Source organism: Saccopteryx leptura, chromosome 2 (genome assembly GCF_036850995.1).
Source record: "Saccopteryx leptura isolate mSacLep1 chromosome 2, mSacLep1_pri_phased_curated, whole genome shotgun sequence".
In the NCBI taxonomy this organism is placed as follows: Eukaryota; Metazoa; Chordata; class Mammalia; order Chiroptera; family Emballonuridae; genus Saccopteryx; species Saccopteryx leptura.
The window spans coordinates 266,116,990-266,137,815 of NC_089504.1; the positions used below are offsets into that span (position 1 = coordinate 266,116,990).

A 20,826-nucleotide genomic window follows, 5' to 3' on the forward strand; every position below is an offset into this window, starting at 1 on the left:
ATCCACTCTGCCACCGCCTGGTCAGGCTATCAATGAATACTTGTACTTGAGCAAATGCTTGTTTATATCTTCACTTTTAAAAAAAAGTACACATAATTAGCAACTTACCAAGCTAATATGTACCTCACTTACCCTTCCTCGCCTACCCAGAACCAAATACACCTGCTAGTTAGAGTGACAAGCTTTCACAAAAGACATTTCAAGTCAGATATCAATTCCTCTTGTGCTTTGGAAGTTATGCCTGCCTCTTCAATGGCATGTAGATGTCAAAATCTGGAGCGTTTTGGCATTTATAAAACAATGTATCTTTATTAATGAAATTGCCTATGTCTATTCAGTAAAGATTAGATAGTTTACAAAAGTAAAAGTCTCTTCTCAAAGAGACTTAGAGAAAAAATAAGTACATGCACACGCATGCATGCACGCACACGCAGAATAACAGGAGGGAAGGAGAGAGTGGAGGAGAGATGATTTCTCCGCCGGCTCAGCAGTGGGATGAGAGTGATCAGGAGACAGAATGGTATCTGGTTCATGCTGCACAAAACACAAATCCATGTATTTGAGGCACGTGGAACTAACCAGCCTCAGTTTGTGTGCCAGTGGGGGTTGGGGGGGAGGAGGCACACGTGTGAATTTGTAAGACCCGGTCACTGAGTCAGTACCCTCAGCATGTGTGATGGAACAACATAGTATATATCTTTGCTTTGAACGATCAGCACCTTCTTCTAAAGAACCAGCGAGTTGTGTGGATTTCAGTCTGTCCCTCCATTGTGGAGCTGTGACCTCACGAGCCCCCTTCTCCCTGCAGCTACGCTCTGTCCTGTGAGATCGAAGCGGCGCCCGACGCCAGCGCCACGTCGCCCAAGCCCCGGAAGAGCATGGTGAAGAGGCTCAGCCTGTGAGTGTCCCCAGGGGGTCCCGCCAGAGCTGGGGAGAGCGGGGGGTTCAACACAGTCCCCCTGGGCCGGGGCAGAAGTGAGGAAAATCCACTCACTTGTGAATAGTTTATCTCTCTGTCACGAACTCACTGTGTATATTTTCTAAACCCATTCATTCTCCTCTGCTGTCGGTCTGGCGTGAACCAGCATCGTCCCTTACCCAGAGCTCCCCAGCAGCAGCCTACTAGCTTCCGGCCCCAGGCTTGCCCCAGCAGGCCATTCTCGACCAAATAGTCTGTAGCCTCTTAAAGTACAATGGTCCCTCGTCTATCACGGGGGGTAGGTTCTAGAACCCCCCACGATAGGTGAAGATCTGCAAAGTAACGACCTTATATTTATTTTATTATTTTTATATATATTTAAGGCTTTATAAACCCTCCTCACACTCTTATAAACCTTTCCCACATTGCTATTAACCTTTCCCACACTTATTTTGCTTATTTTACCACAAAAATAATTAAAGTAATAAATATATAAAAATACCAATATATCACAAAATCCCGCGATATAGCGAAAAGTCTGCGATACAAAATTAGATATATACAATTTAAAAATCCGTGATACAACAAGACCGCGAAAAGTGAACCACGATATGGTGAGGGCCAATTGTACTATATCATTTCTTTGCTTAAAAACCTCAGTGGTTTCATTTTACAAGTGCCTGACCTCCTTGCCCGAGTCCCTGGGCCCTGCACGCTCTCCCCCGCCTTCCTGGCCACCGTCTCTCACCCAGCACCCCTCCAGCTCACCTCTTCAGCTGTAGCCACCCTTCAGCTGCACCAGGCTTGTCCAGGGCCCTTGCTGCGTGCTGGCCTGGCATGCTCTTTCTTTGTGTTAATGTGGGCAAGAGTGTCACCTCCTGAGAGAGCACCCTCTCTAACGTTGCTGTCTACCTTGATCACTGTCAGCCAGACTGGCTGTTTCTTCCAGCAGAACATAAGCCACCTGAAAGCAGGAACCTTGTCCTTCGTACTCATGCCATATGCTTAGCTCTGTGCCAGGCATGTGGCAGGCCCTCTGTAACTCACTCCGTAGCACCTGTCTCCTTTTTTTTTTTTTTTTTTTTTTTTTTATTTTTTTTTTATTTTTTTTTTATTTTTTTTTTTTTTTTTTTTTTTTTTTTTGCACCTGTCTCCTTTTGAGTGAAATCCGGTCCCAGCAGTGGCCCCCAAGTCTCTTCAGGGCCTGCAGCATCGTCCCAGCCCTGCCAGCTGTCGCCACCTGTGTCCTTGTCTCTCCCCGCTCACTCTGTTTCTCCTGCTGCAGCCAGACCCCCTCTCTACTGAAGACACACACCTCTGTCTGATCTTTTGAGTGTCACGTCTGCTTTGGCCAGGGACAAGCAAGAACAGTGACTGGAACATTAGACAGTTTTCCATGGCGGAGTGGGCTTGGGAGCCATGCTACCTAACACATCCCAGCCCAGAAGTTATTGCTGTGTGAATCTCTGTTCTGTCGTTTGTGAGACGAGGGCCATACTGGCCACCGCAGTGGGCTGTCGTCAGGTGGGCAGTTGTACAACCAGATCAGTGCCTGGCTTTCAGTGACAGCCTGGGAAGCTGCTGTTCATTTTTATGAAAGAACTTGCTATTACTACCTTTTTGAATCATTTTTAGGGTCAGAAATCTGTTTTTATGCACTTTTGATACTTCCCTGCGCTGTCTCTCCACCTTCCTCAGACAGGCATATTAGGGCAAGGATGGTACGTGACCTTGGACATTGCCCCTTTCCCAGGGTAACATATACAGATAGTGGCCTCATTGGAGGTAGATGGCGTGGTCTCCCATTATCGGAAGCTGCCCAGGCTTCTTTCTACCTGATGTCAGGTGACCAGAGGCATTTGAGGATTAGGCTGGAACATGTGATTTTATAGAAAGCATTCTTTTTTTTTTTTTTTTTTTAATAGAAAGCATTCTGAAGGTAATCCTCATATCTTTGCCAAATCTCTGTCTTTGTTCAGATGTCTACCCTGGCCCTCATGAGTGCTAGATTTATGAGCTTTGAGATTCACCTCTATGGAATTTTCCATAGCATCTTGCTATCTTTTCATTGCTGCAATTATGAGGGAAGATGAACTCTCTTTTGAGATATCCCAAAGGCTTGACCAAACCTCATCAGCTGGTAAGATCAACACCTGCACAGGGAATCGGGCTCCCTGATAGGTGAGCCGAGGGGTGCATCTCGGTGGTCCTCCCTGCATCACAAAGAATCGGGCATGTCTGGACAGGGGTCAGCGCAGGTAGGTCTCATCCTGAGGGCCTCTGCCCACGTGCCGTCTTTCCTTGTCGTCAGGTGGTTGCCTGCATCTTCCTCTCCATCCCGAGTCCCTTAGTCACTGAGCTGGGTGCCCTGGTGTCCAGGGGCCCCGTCTCTGCGCCAGCTCGGGCAGTGCGCAGCCTCTGTGAGGACACCCGGGTGAGAGCCAGAGGCAGGCTGTCGGAGCGGAGCCCTGTGCAGGGTTTGCTGGGCACTCGCTACATCTCTCACTAGTGCCGTCTTGCCGAGGTGCTCGAGTTCAATCCTTGGGATCTTCGGTTGAATTTGAACATTTATTATGAATAAAAGAGCTCACATGTCCTCCTCCTTGTTTTTCGTACATATATGGGTGTTTGCATATATCTTCAAAGATTTTATGACCTTAACATTTTAAGAGATGTGGAAAAAGCGCTTGCTTTTGCTCTCCCTACATTTAATGATCCATTTATTCAAAGAGGTTGGAGAGTATTGTGGATCCTTTGGGGAAGGGGTGCCTTGTTTGATGGTCGTTGATGCCTAGTATTGAGTGAGAATTAACCTTTACAAAGCACAATGACCTCATGCAATTGCACAGCTAGAAGAACCTTTGGTCTTTGAACAATTCAGTTCTAAGATCGACTCTCAGAAAATGGGCCGAGGATCAGCATTCAAAGGTCTACCTTGTCATTGGTGGGCGAGTAGGACAGCAGCATTCTTTTTGCTCTGTGACTTGTCATCAGAGCTTAGCTCTTCCTCCTGTGGCCGCAGTCGTGCTTGGAGGGTCAGGAAAGGCAACAACATGGAACATGGGGCAGGAGGGGTGGCGATGAGGCAGAAGAAAAGAGAGGCTTCAGGTCTTGGAATCTGAGCTTATAATTCTCAAAATAGTTGATACAAAATCAAGCTCATCCTCGCTGTTCCTATGACTGTTACTTTATACAGTGAGGGCTCATTTGGGTACAGGCCATTCCTTCTTGCACCTGACTCCCTCCCTCCTCATGCTGACTCTGTCTGTGTTGTCTGGTAATGGTAAACTCTTAGTCTTTGTCTGAGAAAGAATCTTGCTCTCACTCTTGGAATTATCTTAGGAGGGTATAGAATTCAAGAATGACTGTTACTTCCATGCAGCACTTTGAAGATGTTATTCCATGTCCTCTGCCTTCCGTTGTTGCCTTTGAGATGTCCCGTATCAGTTTAATTACTGTTCCTTTGCATTATGCCCCCTCACCCCTGTTGGTTTTAAGACTTTCTTTTGTGTTTTATACAGGATTATGCAGTTTAAAGGGGGTGTGGTCTTATTTATCCCATTCAAGAAGTGGTCCCTGGATCTGAGGGCTTGTGTGGTTCGTTAGTTCTGGAATCTTCTCAGCCACCATCACTTCAGACACGGTCCCTCTTGCATTGTCTAACTCGGCTTCTGTTGGCACACCTCGCACACACAGGCATTCCTTACTCCATTCTCTGTGTTTTGGCCGGTCCTCTTTTCCATGTCTTTGCATTTTAATGCTGATTTCTGAGCATTTTCTTCAGATCTGTCATCTAGTTCACACTTTTTCTCTTTAACACTTATCTAATCCTTGCACTGAGTTTTTCATTTTAATCACATTTTCCACTCAAGTGAATTTTTTTCAGATTATCTTCCTATTCTTTTGCCAGAGTGTCTTGCTCTTAACTCCTGTTTTCTTTCTTTTTTTCCTTATATCTTTAAGATTTTTAAACACACTGATTTTATAGGCTGGCCCATGGTAGACACTCGGATGAATAAATAAATGATTGGTTTCTTTCTGACATGACAGTTCTTGGAGTCTCTAAATCTGCTGGGTGTTATGCCTGTTGGCTCCATCTTTGGGTAGGATATTATCTTGTATGTATTTTACACCTTTGTATTGTGAGTGCATTTTTATCAGGGGATTCTGTGCAGCCTAGGTTGAAGGTATATTTCTCCAGAAAGATTAAAAAGAAATTCTCGTTTCCTCAGGAGTATCACTGGCCTGAGAGTCCCCAGACCACTTGGTAGCGAATCTCAGTGACATGCTGGCTGAGATCACACACAACTTCTGGGGAGATGTTTTTCTTTCTCCCGAGCTCAAGGGAAGACAGGGAAGCTGCCCTGGTGTCTTCTTGTGCCACCAGGAAGGAATATTTCTAGCCCATCTTTTCACCAGAGGTACAGCATCTTGAGGGTCCTGGCTCTGTGTGAGGGGTCTCAGTTCCAACTCCCTGCCTTATGTGAACAGCAGCCCGGTCTCCGGGGCCCGTGTGCACACTGAAAGCCATGGCCCCACTTTGCCAAGATCAGCACCTCCCCCTCTCTGTCCAGAGCAGCTGCAGAATGAGCTCACATGTTTCTGGTTTTCAGTTCCTTCTTCCTCTCTGGCTGGTAGGGATTTTCCTTACTGTCCTGCATGCCAAACTCTACAACTATATATATACAGTGTGTCCGTAAAGTCATGGTGCACTTTTGACCGGTCACAGGAAAGCAACAAAAGACGATAGAAATGTGAAATCTGCACCAAATAAAAGGAAAACTCTCCCAGTTTCATACCTATTCAGTGCAGTTCAACATGGGCTCATGCACAGATTTATTAGGGCTCCTTAGGTAGCTATCCCGTATAGCCTCTACAGACTCGTCACTGACTAATGGTCTACCAGAACGGGGTTTCTCCACCAAACTGCCGGTTTCCTTCAACTGCTTATCCCACCGAGTAATGTTATTCCTACGTGGTGGCGCTTCGTTATAAACGCGCCGATATTCATGTTGCACTTTGGTCACAGATTCGAATTTAGCGAGCCACAGAACACACTGAACTTTCCTCTGTACCATCCACATCTCAACTGGCATGGCCGTGGGCTGCTCCGCTGTATACACGGTGTTACGTCATCATCTGCGCATGCGCACATGCTGCCACATCATCCTACAGAAACTGGGAGGGTTTTCCTCTTATTTGGTGCAGATTTCACATTTCTATTGTCTATTGTTGCTTTCCTGTGACTGGTCAAAAGTGCACCATGACTTTACGGACACACTGTATATTAATTAATATTTCTTACCTGGTAGTTTCTTATCTGGTAGTCTTGTAGTGAAGGGATTTAGGTTACCGCAGTGTATTGGATTGTAGGAAACAATCTTTTTCCTTGGTTTTGTATCCAGCTCAGGGCCTGTCGTCTTCAGCCTCATGGAGTCCATTTTATGTTGGGATTTTGATCCCGTTGAAGTAGTCCAGAGACTGTTTAAAAAATGGAGAATGTTAGCCTGACCTGTGGTGGTGCAGTGGATAAAGCGTCGACCTGGAAATGCTGAGGTCGCCGGTTCGAAACCCTGGGCTTGCCTGGTCAAGGCACATATGGGAGTTGATGCTTCCAGCTCCTCCCCCCTGTCTCTCTCTCCTCTCTGTCTCTCTCTGTCTCTCTCTCCTCTCTAAAATGAATAAATAAATAAAATTTTTTTTTTTAAAAAAGGGGGAATGCTTGACCTAGAAAGACCTCAGATTAATACGGCTCTTCATTCAGCTAAGTAATCAGTGTTTTCCTACAACAATAATGACAGGCCACACTAGATTGAGAAAACGTCAAGGATTTAGAATCAACACAAAAATATTTGCTTAGTCATGGCGTCCAGATCGGTAAGGGCGGCGTCCAGATGGGTAAGGGCTCGAGTGCCTGGCATTGTGTTTTCTGCAGACTGTTTCTGGGGTCGGACCTCGTCACCAGTAGCACTCCCACCAAGGAGCAGCCCAAGTCCACGGCCAGCGGGAGCTCGGGAGAGAGCATGGATTCCGTCAGCGTGTCGTCCTGCGAGTCCACCCACTCCGAGGCCGAGGAGGGCTCCACCACTCCCATGGACACCCCCGATGAGCCTCAGAAGAAGGTATGTCCTTAACCCCTTCTCCGTGTTTCAAGCGGGCACCTGCCGCAGGGTTTGCCACGGGAGAAATGTCTTTTCAAGTTTATCACGCCATGGTATTTTGAAAAGCATGTTTTTAAGAGATATCAAAAGCAGAATTCTAACTGGGGACTCGTTCCTTATAGATACAGGTCCACAAGCCAGAAACATGTTGGTTTATTCCTCTAGCTTTTGAAATATTGTCCTGTACCCACATCCAAAGTCAGATTATAACCTGCAGCGTGAGCTACCCCTTTATTGAGGAGATGTAGGATTTTCTTAGAAGGAGCAAAAAAGTGAAGAGACAGAGATGTGTTAGCTTCTTGATGTCACACCCTGTCTGAGCCCAGCTTTTAGCACTGTGACATTGTATAGCAGACCACTTCAGAACGCAGTACTTAACACAACAGCCATTCATTCTCTGTCATGCCCTGCAGGCTGGGTGATTTGCGTTGGGCTTGGTTGGCCCTAGGCCAGGGGTCTGGTCCGGGTCTGCTCTCTGTGCCTTCCATTATTTTAGGGGGAATGGGATACCCCAGGGCATGTTCTTGGCATGCTAAGAGATGAACAAGAGGGCAGCCCCAACCCCGTAAGCACATATTAAGTCTTCCCCTGGGTCATAGCCACCAACAATTTATGGGCAAATCATGTGGACAAATCCCACATAAATAAATGAGGCAGAGAACTATATTCTACTTCTAGTGGGAGGAACTGTAGACTCAGAGGGCAAAGGGCATGGATGCAGAGGAGGGTAAGGAGTTGGTAACAATGATGCAAATATATCAGCCCCCCCCCCCCCCCCGCCAGAAAGGGATGAGAGTGACAAAAAAAATCCCAGAAAGTTTCTATTTTCCATGCTGCATAAATAAATGAAAACAAAAGATCTTCTGTATACATCACTCCCATTGTTGGTCACTGAGCTAGGATCAGAGACGTCCAGTTTGACGTTACTAGAATTTGTACCATTTGGGGAGGTTTTTGGCCAGCAAACTTGCCTGTAAGTGACTTCTGAGCTGTTGGTTACACTTAGGTCAGTGAGTTGAAGTGTTGGTAACAATTCCTTCATTTTGTTTATATCCAGTTTGCAAGCAACAAGGGCAAGCTGGGAACTCCCAATGACCTGTCACAAAGTAGCCAGTGCAGGGAGGACACCACAGTCAGGACTCATCAGACTGGGGACACTCAGGTGCTGCCCCACCTGCATGTCTCACCTTTTTATTTCAAAGCCCAGGGAACATTTTCCAAATTTTAAGGAAAATCTATGCAAACACCTATAGCCGCACTCTCGGCCATTTGCTCTAAGCCAGAGGTGTGGTCATTCTCCCTGACCTTGATATGCAACATCAAATCTTTCAAAACGTGAAGTCTCATCATTCACCTTCTGACAGGTCATTATGCTTTGTAGGCCCCTTTTCTGCTGAGGGACGTTGTCCGGAAGTGACTGAGGGGTGGCCCACATGTTGTGGGGTTTCTGCCTGTTGAGGAAGGAGGTAGAACCCCAGTCACACCTGCTGCCGCAGCGAACAGGTGCACAGTCTCACATTGCCCCTGCTAAAGCCACTTAGGACCTATGTGTGTCCTTTGCTCACCCCTCCCTCCATTCCTTTGTTGTCTCCTCCCTGACCACACTGGGGCTTTGATTCCTTGCACAGGTCATGAATTTTTATTCTTCGATGAGCCTGTCTCAGCGTCATGAGTTTCTATAGGTTTAAAAACGAGGAATTGGAGGGGTGCAGGTAGTTGCTAGGCTTCTGTGTCCCCGAAAGGGAACTGGAAAGGCCTCACTTGTCCAGCTCCTTGCACGGTGGCCTGGCTGACCTCCATGGTCCCCCTCCTGCTCTGAGACCCTGCAGCCCCCGGCCCCGCCCTGCCTCTCCCACTGGCTGCAGGGTGAGGCCATTCTCTTCAGGGAAGTTTAATTGCTTTCCTTTTTCTTCACTCCCCTGATCACAATTTGTGAACATTTATTCTCACACTTGCTCCTCTGAGTCAGTTCTCATGAAGAATTTGGGAGATCGATCCTCAGGAGGTCTGTTTAGAGCTGCCATAACCCGGCTTTATCTTCAAGGTTTTATCTTAATTATAAATGTCATTGAAATCATGGGAAATCCAACAAAGAATAATGGATTTATATGAAGGAAAAACGATGATAAAATTGAACCATTAACTGGACAGTGGACTCCCGTGGACTCCGTGTAGTACACCAGCACACGAGATGAGGCTGTCATGACCCACACTCAGCCTTCGCATTGAGCCACTTGCCAACTCGCTAGGGAACACAAGGAAGAGATGTAAACCATATTATGATAGAGTCACAGTCAGACTCCTATATTGTAGAGCTGAAACATCAGCCTGCTGAGCATTGATTGAACTAATCCTGCAGTAGAATTCAAGATGCAGTTATGCCTGAGGAAGAGTCCACGGGAAATACAATGGCATAGACCCCACTTTACTTGGAAGACAGGTCCTCAAAAAACTAGATTTCTGGGCTCTGTGTCCATGGAAGGTAGACTGATATGAGAGAAATTAATGTTATTTATTTTTAAAATGACTTCTGGACTATTTGTTAGGATTAAGTGCTGTAATTGGCTTATCTCATTTTGAAAAATCATTTATAATTTTCTACAATACCCACTGATATTTTAAATGATTCCATTGAATGACTTTCTGGAACACCACCTAGTGGGTTTCAGGCATCTTGTTTCTTTGGTGACCTGGTATGCACATACGAAAGCTATGCACTTAATCAGAAAAGTTCATTAACTATAGCAGCTTGTTCCTTAATTATTTTTTATATACACCATGAAAATGTGTCCAGTTGGTTCTAGAAGCAAATGTGGAACATGGCAGAGTTGTTTGTAGCCTGTGTTCCTTTGGGCAAGTCAGTCTGTCCTCTGACTCTCAGTCCCCACATCTTCAGGATGCTCTGCGTTTTGCCCACAAGATGTGTGAATGCTCACGACAAACCTCCGAGTGGTGCCTATCCCCAGGGGAATGGGATACTGCATCCGGTCACCACGGTACCGGTACTGTCAGCTGCAGGATGGGCCTGGGCTACGCCTTTTCTCTGTGGACCTGACCTCGGGAGTCAGGAAATGGGAATGCGTCTGGGAGGCACTGGCAACAGTTTCTCTCTGACCAGAGGTTCCTCAGCAGTGGAAAGGGAATGGGCCAGGTGACCTCCAGGGGCCTTTTGAGGACTAATATTTCATGCAGAGCTGTATAACGTGGTCCTTATCTTAGAATCTGCTAAAAATATCAACATTTCTCTTCTGCTACAAAATCTGATTGTGAGATGAAGTGAGGCGGGAGACGCTCTCTGTGGGTCTGCAAAGCATCCTTCCTGCTCCAGGCCCATAGGACTGGGAGGATCGTGTTGCCTCCAGTTTCTGGTATCTGCTGCCATCTGCTGGTTAACTCCCTTAAGAGCAGCTAATAACTAAGGAAAGGAGAGAACCCCGCCTGACACAGAGGTTGGGTGATTAGATCAAGTACTGAGTCACTGATAGGCATCTATCTGCCTTGGGGTGCTTACACTAGAGACAAGACACGTGTGTGCTGTGGGCTGTTTGGAGGAAATAACTGAAATCTATTCCTCTCAACGACTCTGCTTTGAAAACTGCAGAGCACCCTGTGGGCTGAGGTTCTAACTGTCCGTTTCCTCTGGGCATGTGCACTGTTCCAGCTCTCCGAGTCGTCTTCGTCATGTTCCTCCATCCATTCCATGGACACCAGCTCCTCAGGGATGTCGTCCTTAATCAACCCCCTGTCCTCCCCTCCGTGCAACAACAACCCTAAAATCCACAAGCGCTCCGTGTCTGTGACGTCCATTACCTCGACCGTGCTGCCCCCTGTTTACAACCAGCAGAATGAAGACACCTGCATCATCCGCATCAGTGTAGAGGACAGCAACGGCAACATGTACAAGAGCATCATGGTGAGGCGCCCTGCCCGGCGGCCCCGAGCATGCGCATGCGCACTCCCCGCAAATGCGCATGTGCCCAGTGACGAGTACCCACATCTCCCTGGGCATACACCAGTAATGCATATGTGTAAATAGTCACTTACCAACAGTGTGTATATTGTATCGTTTTGTTTTTTTTTTGTTTTTTTTTTTATTTTTCCAAAGCTGGAAACGGGGAGGCAGTCAGACTGACTCCCGCATGCTCCCGACTGGGATCCACCAGGCATGCCCACCAGGGGGTGATGCTCTATTGCAACCAGAGCCATTCTAGCGCCTGAGGCAGAGGCCATGGAGGCATCCTCAGCGCCAGGGCCAACTTTGCTCCAATGGAGCCTTGTCTGCAGGAGGGGAAGAGAGAGACAGAGAGGAAGGAAAGGGGGAGGGTGGAGAAGCAAATGGGCGCTTCTCCTGTGTGCCCTGGCCGGGAATCTAACCCAGGACTCCTGCACGACAGGCTGACTCTCTACCACTGAGCCAACCAGCCAGGGCCTAGTGTATCATTTTGACATCTTAAAATTTGCTAAAATTTATTCCTCTGGGTCAGTGTTCCCTTTCCAAAACTGTCAGCTGGGATGACCATATCCTGCATTCTGGGGAAGACGCCAGCGTCGCACACCTGCTGGGAGTCCTCCATGGAATGCCGTGCTGGGTTTGTCATTGAATTGCCATGCAGCCTTGGCAGTGTCCTCCATGGTGGCAAAATTTTCTTTTTGTCATTGGGAATTCAGGTTAGCAAAGTGGATGATCAAACTGAAAATACAGTTTGAGTCCCTGAGGAACTATGTTTACACATAAATGAGACTGAGCTTTTTGAGCTTCTTGTAAAATCTGTGTTGTGTTTTTTTTTTTTTTGTATTTTTCTGAAGTTGGAAATGGGAAGGCAGTCAGACTCCCGCATGCGCCTGACCGGGATCCACCGGCATGCCCACCAGGGGGCGATGCTCTGCCCATCTGGGGCGTCGCTCTGCTGCAACCAGAGCCACTCTAGTGCCTGAGGCAGAGGCCATAGAGCCATCCTCAGCGCCTGGGCCAACTTTGCTCCAATGGAGTCTTGGCTGTGGAAGGGGAAGAGAGAGACAGAGAGGAAGGAGGGGGGGTGGAGAAGCAGATGGGCGCTTCTCCTATGTGCCCTGGCCAGGAATCGAACCCGGGACTCCCGCATGCCAGGCTGACGCTCTACCACTGAGCCAACCGGCCAGGGCTAAATCTGTGTGTTTTTGAATGCAGTCCCAGAAGTGCTTTGAATAATGGCAGTCTATGACAGAGTCTCTCCTGGTGTGTATATGTGTATAAGAGCTGGTGTGGTTATCATATCACAGAATGGACTCAATATAGGACATAGCATATATTGAAAAGCAGATTTTCTTTTGCAATGAAATCCCTCAATAAATCCTATATCTTATCATCACTGGTCTTTTTTGAGGGCATTCTGAGTGCTTATAAGCTGAGCTCTGAATATGACATGTGATATTAAGGCAGCTATCTTTTAACATTCTAAAGAGAGCTTTACCAAAGCATTCATTGAATCAAAAAAACAAGTCATGAGCTTGGTTGTGTACTAATCATTGGCTGAGGATTTGGGGACAGGGAGATGAATGAGACATTTCTGTCTTTGAGGAACTTATAATCAAAAGGGAGATTATAAAGCATTATTCAAAATGTTCCAGATGCTCTAATGGAGCTCAGATCAGATTATAAAGGGCCTAAGGCCCACACGAAGGAGCTTGTGTTAGTCCCACAGGCAGTAGGGTTTTATTGAAGGCTTTTAAGTCATGATCAGATTTATTCATTAGGGCTCTGGCTGGTTGGCTGGATAGAGCATCTGCCTGGCATATGCACGTCCGGGTTTGATTCCTGGTCAGGGCACACAGGAGAAGCGACCATCTGCTTCTCTCCCCTTTCCTCTCTCCCTTCTCTCTCTCTTCCCCTCCTGCAGCCAGTGGCTCGATTGGTTCGAGCATGGCCTCGGGTGCTGAAGATAGCTTGATTGATTCGAGCATCGGCCGCAGACCGGGGTTGCCGGGTGGATCCCAGTTGGGGTGCATGCAGGAGTCTGTCTTACTATCTCCCCTCCCCACACTTAAAAAAGATTCATTAGAAAGGTAACTGGCACTCTGGAGTCTCAATGCTGGAGTCCAGGGGCTCGATAGAGGTGGGGAAGCCAGTTAGGAAGCTGCTATCATATTCCATGCAGGAGATGATAAGGGCTTGGATGATGCTCATGTGATTGGAAACCATGTGGATTTTAAAAAGATTTTTATAAGGTATAATTATAGAATCCATTCATTCCGTTATCAACTTTTTGGTTACTGCTGTGGGGGATGAGGAAGAGGGAGGACTCAGGGCTATCCAGGCAGCTTGGTGTTCTGTGGTCGTGTCAAATGAGATATGAACTACTGGAGGAGGAGGTTTTGGGGGCATTGAGATTGATGTTACCAATAGGAGATCCAGATGGCGTTGTCTATGGTCAGAAGTATGGGTTGGTACTGGAGTACAATACTGGGCGCCATCCAGACCTATTGAGTGGATAGGGTCGGGGGGGAGTGAACGTGGGCTGACACAGAACTCAAGTGCTAGCAAGGGAAGGGCTGACCAAGGAGTGTGGGAGAGAGGGAGGAGAACCACTAGGAAGCCAAGGTCTTCATACTGTTACTGTATTTTCAGCCTGCTTTACCTCTTAGGGAACTAAGCACTGATACATGCAACAATGTGGACGAGTCTCTAAAGCACCATGTTGAGCCAAAGAAACAAGACACAAAAGATTGCATCCTATAGGAGTCTCTTCTTTCAAAGCAGGCTAAACTAACCTGTGGTGTTAGAAAACTAACCTCGGGGATGGGACACGGCATTGTTTCACCCCCTAGTTCAGGCGCATGAAGGCCACAGGCAAGTGTCATTTGACAGGGCTTCATTAGGTGGAACAGCCACCAGCCACATGTGGCCATGAAGCATTTGAAATGGGAATAGTTCACGTTGAGACGTCAGTGTAAAATATACACCAGATTGTGAAGACTTAGTACAAAAAAAAGAAAGCATGTAAAATACCTCATTAATAATTTTTATATTGATCATATATGGAAGTGGATGTCTTGGATTAAATAATGGATTATGAAAATTAATTTTTCTTTTAAAACACTTTTCTAATGTGGATACTAGATATTTATAATTGCAAACAAGGCTCGCATTATATATATCACTGGAGTATTTCCTTTAGCCCATTAAACAACATATTTTCCTCCTTTAAAAATTTGTGTGCACTTATTTCTCCCTTGTAAATGGGTCCGCCAGATGTTTTGGTAAGAGACAAATGTGCAGGGTCTTTGTTGCCGACAAGGACCCCATTGTAATGCATGTTGTTTATGGAATCGCAAATGCCAGCTGCTGCCCCTGACTGGAGGGAGACATCCTCAGGCTCACAGTGGCACAGTTTTCGGAGGACTTTAGACTTGTTTTCTGTTTTGTTTTTGTGGTTGTCTCTCCTTTTTCCCCCATGCAGAGAATAGCTGTTATTTTTAAGTAAGAATAGTTTGTTTTCATTTTCCTTTTCATATTTAAAGGACTTGCCTGGAGGGACAGAGGGACGGTAGGTAGGTCAGCCCTCTGTTGCTAAGCACCTGCAGACAGGTAGCTGGTGGGCAGAGATAAAGGGGGAACGTCAGAACTGGTGACGTAAAAAAAATGCTAGATTTCTCATTTTTAAACGTTTAGAAGCTTGAAGCATAACTTACAAACGACGACATACACAAATCTTGTGTTCCGTTCTTGGGGTTTTGATAACTGTCCCTCCCTCTACCTCTGTCTATGCCTACGTCTGTGTCTATGACTATGTATGTGACTGCCACCCTAGATTAGGAGCCTTTCTTTGTTCTTCCAAACATTCCTTTGTGCCCTTTCCCCGTCAGACCCCTCTTAACCTAGCTAAGGTTAATTAGAGTTAGTTTTCTCACACCACAGGTTAGTTTGGCCTGTTTTTGAGAGAACTGACCCCTGCAGCATGTAATCTTTTATTTATGGTTTCTTTGGCTCAATGTGACGTTTTCGAGATTCCTCCCCAATGTTGTGTGGATCAGCTCTTAATTCCCTTTGATCCGCCGAGCAGTGCTCTCTTGGGAATGGACTATAATTTCTTTATCCATTCCCTGTTCTCCTGCTGGTGGAGATTCAGGCTGACTCTAGTCTTTAGCTGCTAGGAGTAAATCTCCCCTGAACATTTGTGTGCCAGTCATTTGTGGATACATGTTTTCATTTCTCTTGGTAACACCTAGGAATAGGATTGCTGGGTCACATTTTTTTGAGATGGTTGGTGTGCAGGACTGGCCATTTCTGACTCACGAGTTGTAACCGGTACCATAGCAGCATCTCAACAGGTCAGGATAATTTTGGCCCAAGACTGAAAAAATACGTTTTTCATAGTACCTTCATGCACCTCAATCTGTGCAAGGTGGACAAGCAAGGCTGCCTTTTCTCTGTTCCAATGGGAGGCAGACTCTGTGACAGAGGGTGATTGAGAGTAGAGGACCCACTATCCTTTGACTGCTGAGGCTCAAGCCAGGACTAGGACCCAGGAGCTCTGACTCTTGGTCCTGTTCTCCTTCCACTGGGCCAACTTGCTTGGAACGGCAAAGACAGCAGAAACCAGAGGGTCAGGGGGACTCCCAGGAAGCATGAAGCTAAATACTGTACCAACGGCTTCTTTGTCTTTGCAGTTGACGAGCCAGGATAAAACTCCCGCCGTGATCCAGAGGGCCATGCTGAAGCACAACCTGGACTCGGACCCAGCCGAGGAGTACGAGCTGGTGCAGGTCATCTCGGAGGACAAAGGTGGGCGCGGGCTTTCTCTCCCAGAGGGTTGCCCCAGGTTTAGAAGACAGAAAATGTATACAATGTCTTTTTAAAAATGGAACCAAGTGGGTTTTTTAATTGTGCAAAGGTGGATTGCGTGGAGAACCATGCCTTCAGCTCCCTTGTAGAATGAAGCATTTCAGGCTGCCCTGCCCCCTGCAAACCTTGTTATTTCTGCAGTTTTGCTGAGCATTCCTGCTTCCCGTTCTTTGTAAACTTCTCGTCCTGTGTCAGGTCTCTGCTTATATCAGGCGGTGGGGCAGAAGGGGTTCTGTTGGGTCTCCTGTACCCAACAACATGTGTCTGAGTTGTGCATGAACTGAAATGTAACAGTGTCTATAATCACTTCCTATGGCAGGCGTCCCCAAACTTTTTACACAGGGGGCCAGTTCACTGTCCCTCAGACCATTGGAGGGCCGGACTATAAAAAAAACTATGAACAAATCCCTATGCACACTGCACATATCTTATTTTAAAGTAAAAAAACAAAACGGGAACAAATACAATATTTAAAATAAAGAACAAGTAAATTTAAATCAACAAACTGGCCAGTATTTCAATGGGAACTATGGGCCTGCTTTTGGCTAATGAGATGGTCAATGTGCTCCTCTCACTGACCACCAATGAAAGAGGTGCCCCTTCCGGAAGTGCGGCGGGGGCCAGATAAATGGCCTCAGGGGGCCACAGTTTGGGGACCCCTGTCCTATGGTTTCAGTTAATCATTTATGAAAGGCTTGTATAAGTGTGCCTTCCAGTTTATCTTTATTCATGATCGACCTTCAAGTAGCAAAAGCTTTTACCACCAGAATCTGAAAGGTCTTTAGTTCACACTTCTTGAGACAAAGAACTGGTGGTCTGCAAAATTGCTTTTATGAAAACTCTGGGCAGATAATCGCCCTGCATGTGTCTCTCTGCTGATCTGAGCTGGGTTGTCTTTGTTGAGAGGAGGAGACGAGTTGGTAGATAACTCCTCTACGCTGTCACCTCCTAGAAAGTGACTCAGTCTGAGTAAGTCTGGTTTCCAAGCAGAGTGGGAACAGACATATGGCCGACAGAGCCAGCACTAACCAATGCGAGGGTCTTCATGTAGGGCTCTGACCAACAAACTGCCCCCCCAAAGGAAAAGAAGGGTTATGCAGGTGGGGGTCTGGGGAGAGAGCAGCTGCTCTTACTCCATTGGACCAACGGATCGCCCAGGGCTGGGCCGTGGGCCCAGAGGCGTTAGAATGGCCAAAATTAGCAGTACCTTTCTCCAGAGGTGGAAGACTATTATTGCCTCTGAGAAAATTCTTTTTCAACCACCTTTTAGAAATGTTCTTATTTGTTCAACAGAGCCCTCACTTGTGTGGCACATCTTTCTCAGTTAGAAGATATATTTTAATGTAGTTTCAGTTAAAATTCTAAGCCTAAAAAGTGGTCTCGAGTTCCACCACATTCCTGACAAGACAACACTAAGGTGAGGCCGGTGGGCCGAGGACCCAGGGACCCCGAGGTGCAGCCTGGGCCCGTCTCTGTTCACTGTTGTGTGGCCTAGGGGGTGCTGCTTGACCTCCCGAGGCCTTGGTCCTTCGTCAGCTAAACGGGACTCTGTGGGCAGGTGATGAGAGACACTTGAAGGATGTTATTCTTTATGAGACAGGGGTGCAGAGTGGCTTACAACCTGACCGTGTCCCTGACACTGTAGGAGCTCCGCGTTCGGAGGTGACACAGGTTGACTTAGCCCGGCCGGCCACAGGTGCGCCCTCTGGCTGCCTCCCTCTGTCCTGCCACAGAGCGGGACGCACACGTTTCACCCTGTGTGTCCCCTGCTGGGGATTTTAGATGTCCCTTCCCCTGAGTGCTAAATAGTAGATACCTTCTTTTAAAAATCAAAATGCATTAAAATAACTTTGCTTGATCATTTTACATCACACTTGGAATAGTCCTTGTTCAGAAATTGCAGCCATCTGGTTGGGAACCACTGAAGTAGACAGTAGCTTCAGTGTAAACAGACATGAACTGTATCGCCTGGAGGCTGTTTAAGATTAAAATGCACGCTCTTGCCGAAGCAGGGTCTCAGAAGGAGTAGAACACGGGTTGGATGAGGGATGACTTCAAAAACCATTCATAAAATTCAAGTAAGGAGTCCTGGAAAAGCCTGTAGGTTTTCTACCCTGTCCCGCCCCCGTGTCCCTGGATCCTCGTGGGCTCTGAGAGAGCTGCGCGTTGGAGCGGAAAGGAGGCTGCAGGAGGAAGGAGCCCCGGCCCCGGCCCCAGTCCTGCCGTTCAGCAGCTTGATGTTGGGAATGTCATTTAAATTCACTTGGGTTTTATCTCCTACTGGACTTTCTTTCGGTGTGCATTTCAACATTTAGTTCATGGGTTGAGTTTCTCAGATTGTGTTTGTACTTAGTTTTTTAAAAAAATGGGATTGAGAAGTTGTAGGAACCTATATTTGGGGGGGGGAGGGTTGGACATTGTCTGGTTCAATTCACATTCCAGGGACCGAAGGCCACAGTCCCAGCCTTGTTTCTGGGCAGACTCTCCCCCTGCCGCTGTCCGTGCTGGGCTGACCTGCACAAGCTGACCGCCTTCTCTTCACCCCTCTGTTTTAGAACTCGTGATCCCAGACTCGGCAAACGTCTTTTATGCCATGAACAGCCAAGTGAACTTTGACTTCATTTTACGCAAAAAGAACTCCACAGAAGACCAAGTGAAAATGCGTAGCCGGACCAGCCTGACGCTGCCCAGGACAGCTAAACGGGGCTGCTGGAGCAACAGACACAGCAAGATCACCCTCTGAAGGCACGGCCCTGCGGCCCCCTGCCTGCCCATGGCAGAGCAGGGCTGGGGACAGGCCACGGCGATGGCACCGACCATCCAGCTTTAGAGGACCGGGGTGGCGCCCACAGCTCCCGACTGAGTTCCCCGGGTGCGCGAGGCTCCAGACGTCATGGGGGCGTTGGAGATGAATTCGGCGCGAAAGAGTGGATGCTTTACTGATTCTCTTTGACCCATTTGGGACTGAAATGTAAAATTATCCACATTTATAAATATATATTACACATATCTAGTATGTATGTGTATATATACCAATATATGAGGGACTTAGAGGATATTCTGGACGACAGAAGAACACATTTGCACAACGGCCTGGGAAGTTGAGGTCACTTTTTACAGGGAAACAGAAGGACCTGAGAACCTGGTTTCCCACCTGCCAAGTAAGTGGATCCAATCCTGGGAACACAGAGTGTCCTCGTGCCAGTATTATGAGAAGTCCGAACTGTCAGAGGGAGAGGACTGAGCTCCCACTCCAGCGCCCGCAGAAGGGAACGACCGACCGACCGCGGAGGCCGGGGGTGCCCCGGGCTCCATGAAAGGCCACTTTGCAAAGGGTTTGATGAGCCCGTGGCTTCCGGCCTCTGCAGCAGCCCCTGCCTCCTGCCACCCCAGGGAGGCGGGGGCCCCTGTGGAGGCCCAGCCGGCCCCCCAGTCCAGCCACCACGACACCTTCTGGAGTCAACACAAGCCCGTTCTGATTTCCAGCATCCACATTGCGTTTCTGCCCTCCCCCTCCCCCCAACGAGCATATCACAGTCATTCTTGCACAAATAGCCATGTTTTTTGGTAACTTATCAGCCTTTTCCAATTGCCTTTTGCATGTAAAACTCTCTGTCTGGAGCCTTTTGCCATCTGGATCGTAGCTCCTCTATATTATGTGCAATTTGTTCCTCAGGTGTAGAAAGTTCTACTGCGACTGACTCTTCTTTGATCATTTTGAACCTGTGAAAGAGTTTCAAGCAGCGATCGCTCCGGCAACAGCCCCTCGGAAGACGTTCCCTGCTGACGGCAGCGCCCCGTTTTACTTATTAACTTGTAGCAGTATTGTGCCTCGTCATGGGGGAAGGATGGGGGCTGCATATGTTTCTAAATCCTGTCTAGAGAGGTTCGTCCTTCCAGATGGAATCTGTAACTTTTTTTTTTCAGGTCTCCTACTTGCTATCACAGTGTCACTGTTAAGTGACATTTTTATTTTATTTTTTTGTCTCTAATAACACCATCACCCTCTCCCTTCCAAGTCTGAGCTGTGCTGGGGTTTGAACTAAAAAGCCATATGTGGGATGTTGACATGTGTAAGAAGCACTTTCAGAATGTTGCCCTTTTTAAGAAAAAAAAAAAAATCTCAAACAGCATTTTCTATTCCAAAAATAAAGAGAACAAAACCACATGTGAAAGTGTAGATTGTAACATGGAGCTTTTTCTTTTTCTTTTTTTTTTTTTTGCCTAACCTTGCATGACAGCTCCCAAAGGTTCTGTGAGGTCTGTGGGATGTACTGTAAATAGCTGTACGGGATGTGCAGGAGACACAGGGGAGCTGAGCGCCTGGGGGCGGTGGACCAAGGAGCGGGCCAGGAGGGCTCCGCGTTCCCTCCCGTCTTCCTACCAGACCAGCCTCTGCATCGTGAAGGCCGCCGGGGTTTCAGCCAGTCGCAAAGCACTTTCCTCTGTTTGCAAGGCCTGGCCCATTTGTGCTTCTGTGCTTGGAGGGTGCTAGACAACGTGGACACTGACGTGACTGTGGCCCAGCCTGATGCTGTCGGTCTGTCTGGAGGTCAGAAAGGAAACAGAGAACTGTCTGTCAGCCTCATTAGAGCACGTAGCTACCGAGACATCCTTGTGCCCATGTGCTCGCCTGTGTATTTATACTGTACATGTAGAGTCTAGATTTATATACTGCAATGTAAAATATATATATATATTCTTTTTTTTTTTAAAGACAATGGAAATTCCAAGTAGATATAGCATAGCCTCGTTTATTTAATGCCACTTTAATGTCCTACGTTTGTGTCCTGGTGGACAGCCGGGTAACGCTTTTAGCTGCTTGCATGCTTGTCTTTCTGCATCTCCGTCATCTGTTTACCTTTTGGTTAAACTAATAAACTGGTTTGGGACTTGGTTGGCGTGTGCTGCCGGACCCAAAGGGA

General features: G+C 47.3%; 1 protein-coding gene across 2 annotated transcripts in view; it reads left to right on the plus strand.

The window, feature by feature from the left end:
* The window catches only part of RGL1 (ral guanine nucleotide dissociation stimulator like 1), a 234,599-nt gene extending 213,773 nt beyond the window's left edge, over positions 1-20,826 (plus strand). For both annotated transcript variants that reach the window (XM_066361707.1, XM_066361708.1), the window contains 5 exons: positions 809-898; positions 6,855-7,041; positions 10,742-10,993; positions 15,727-15,841; positions 18,457-20,826. In XM_066361707.1, coding sequence (XP_066217804.1) covers positions 809-898; positions 6,855-7,041; positions 10,742-10,993; positions 15,727-15,841; positions 18,457-18,644 — 832 coding nt within the window. In that variant the 3' untranslated portion in view covers positions 18,645-20,826. The remainder of the gene's footprint in view (positions 1-808; positions 899-6,854; positions 7,042-10,741; positions 10,994-15,726; positions 15,842-18,456) is intronic.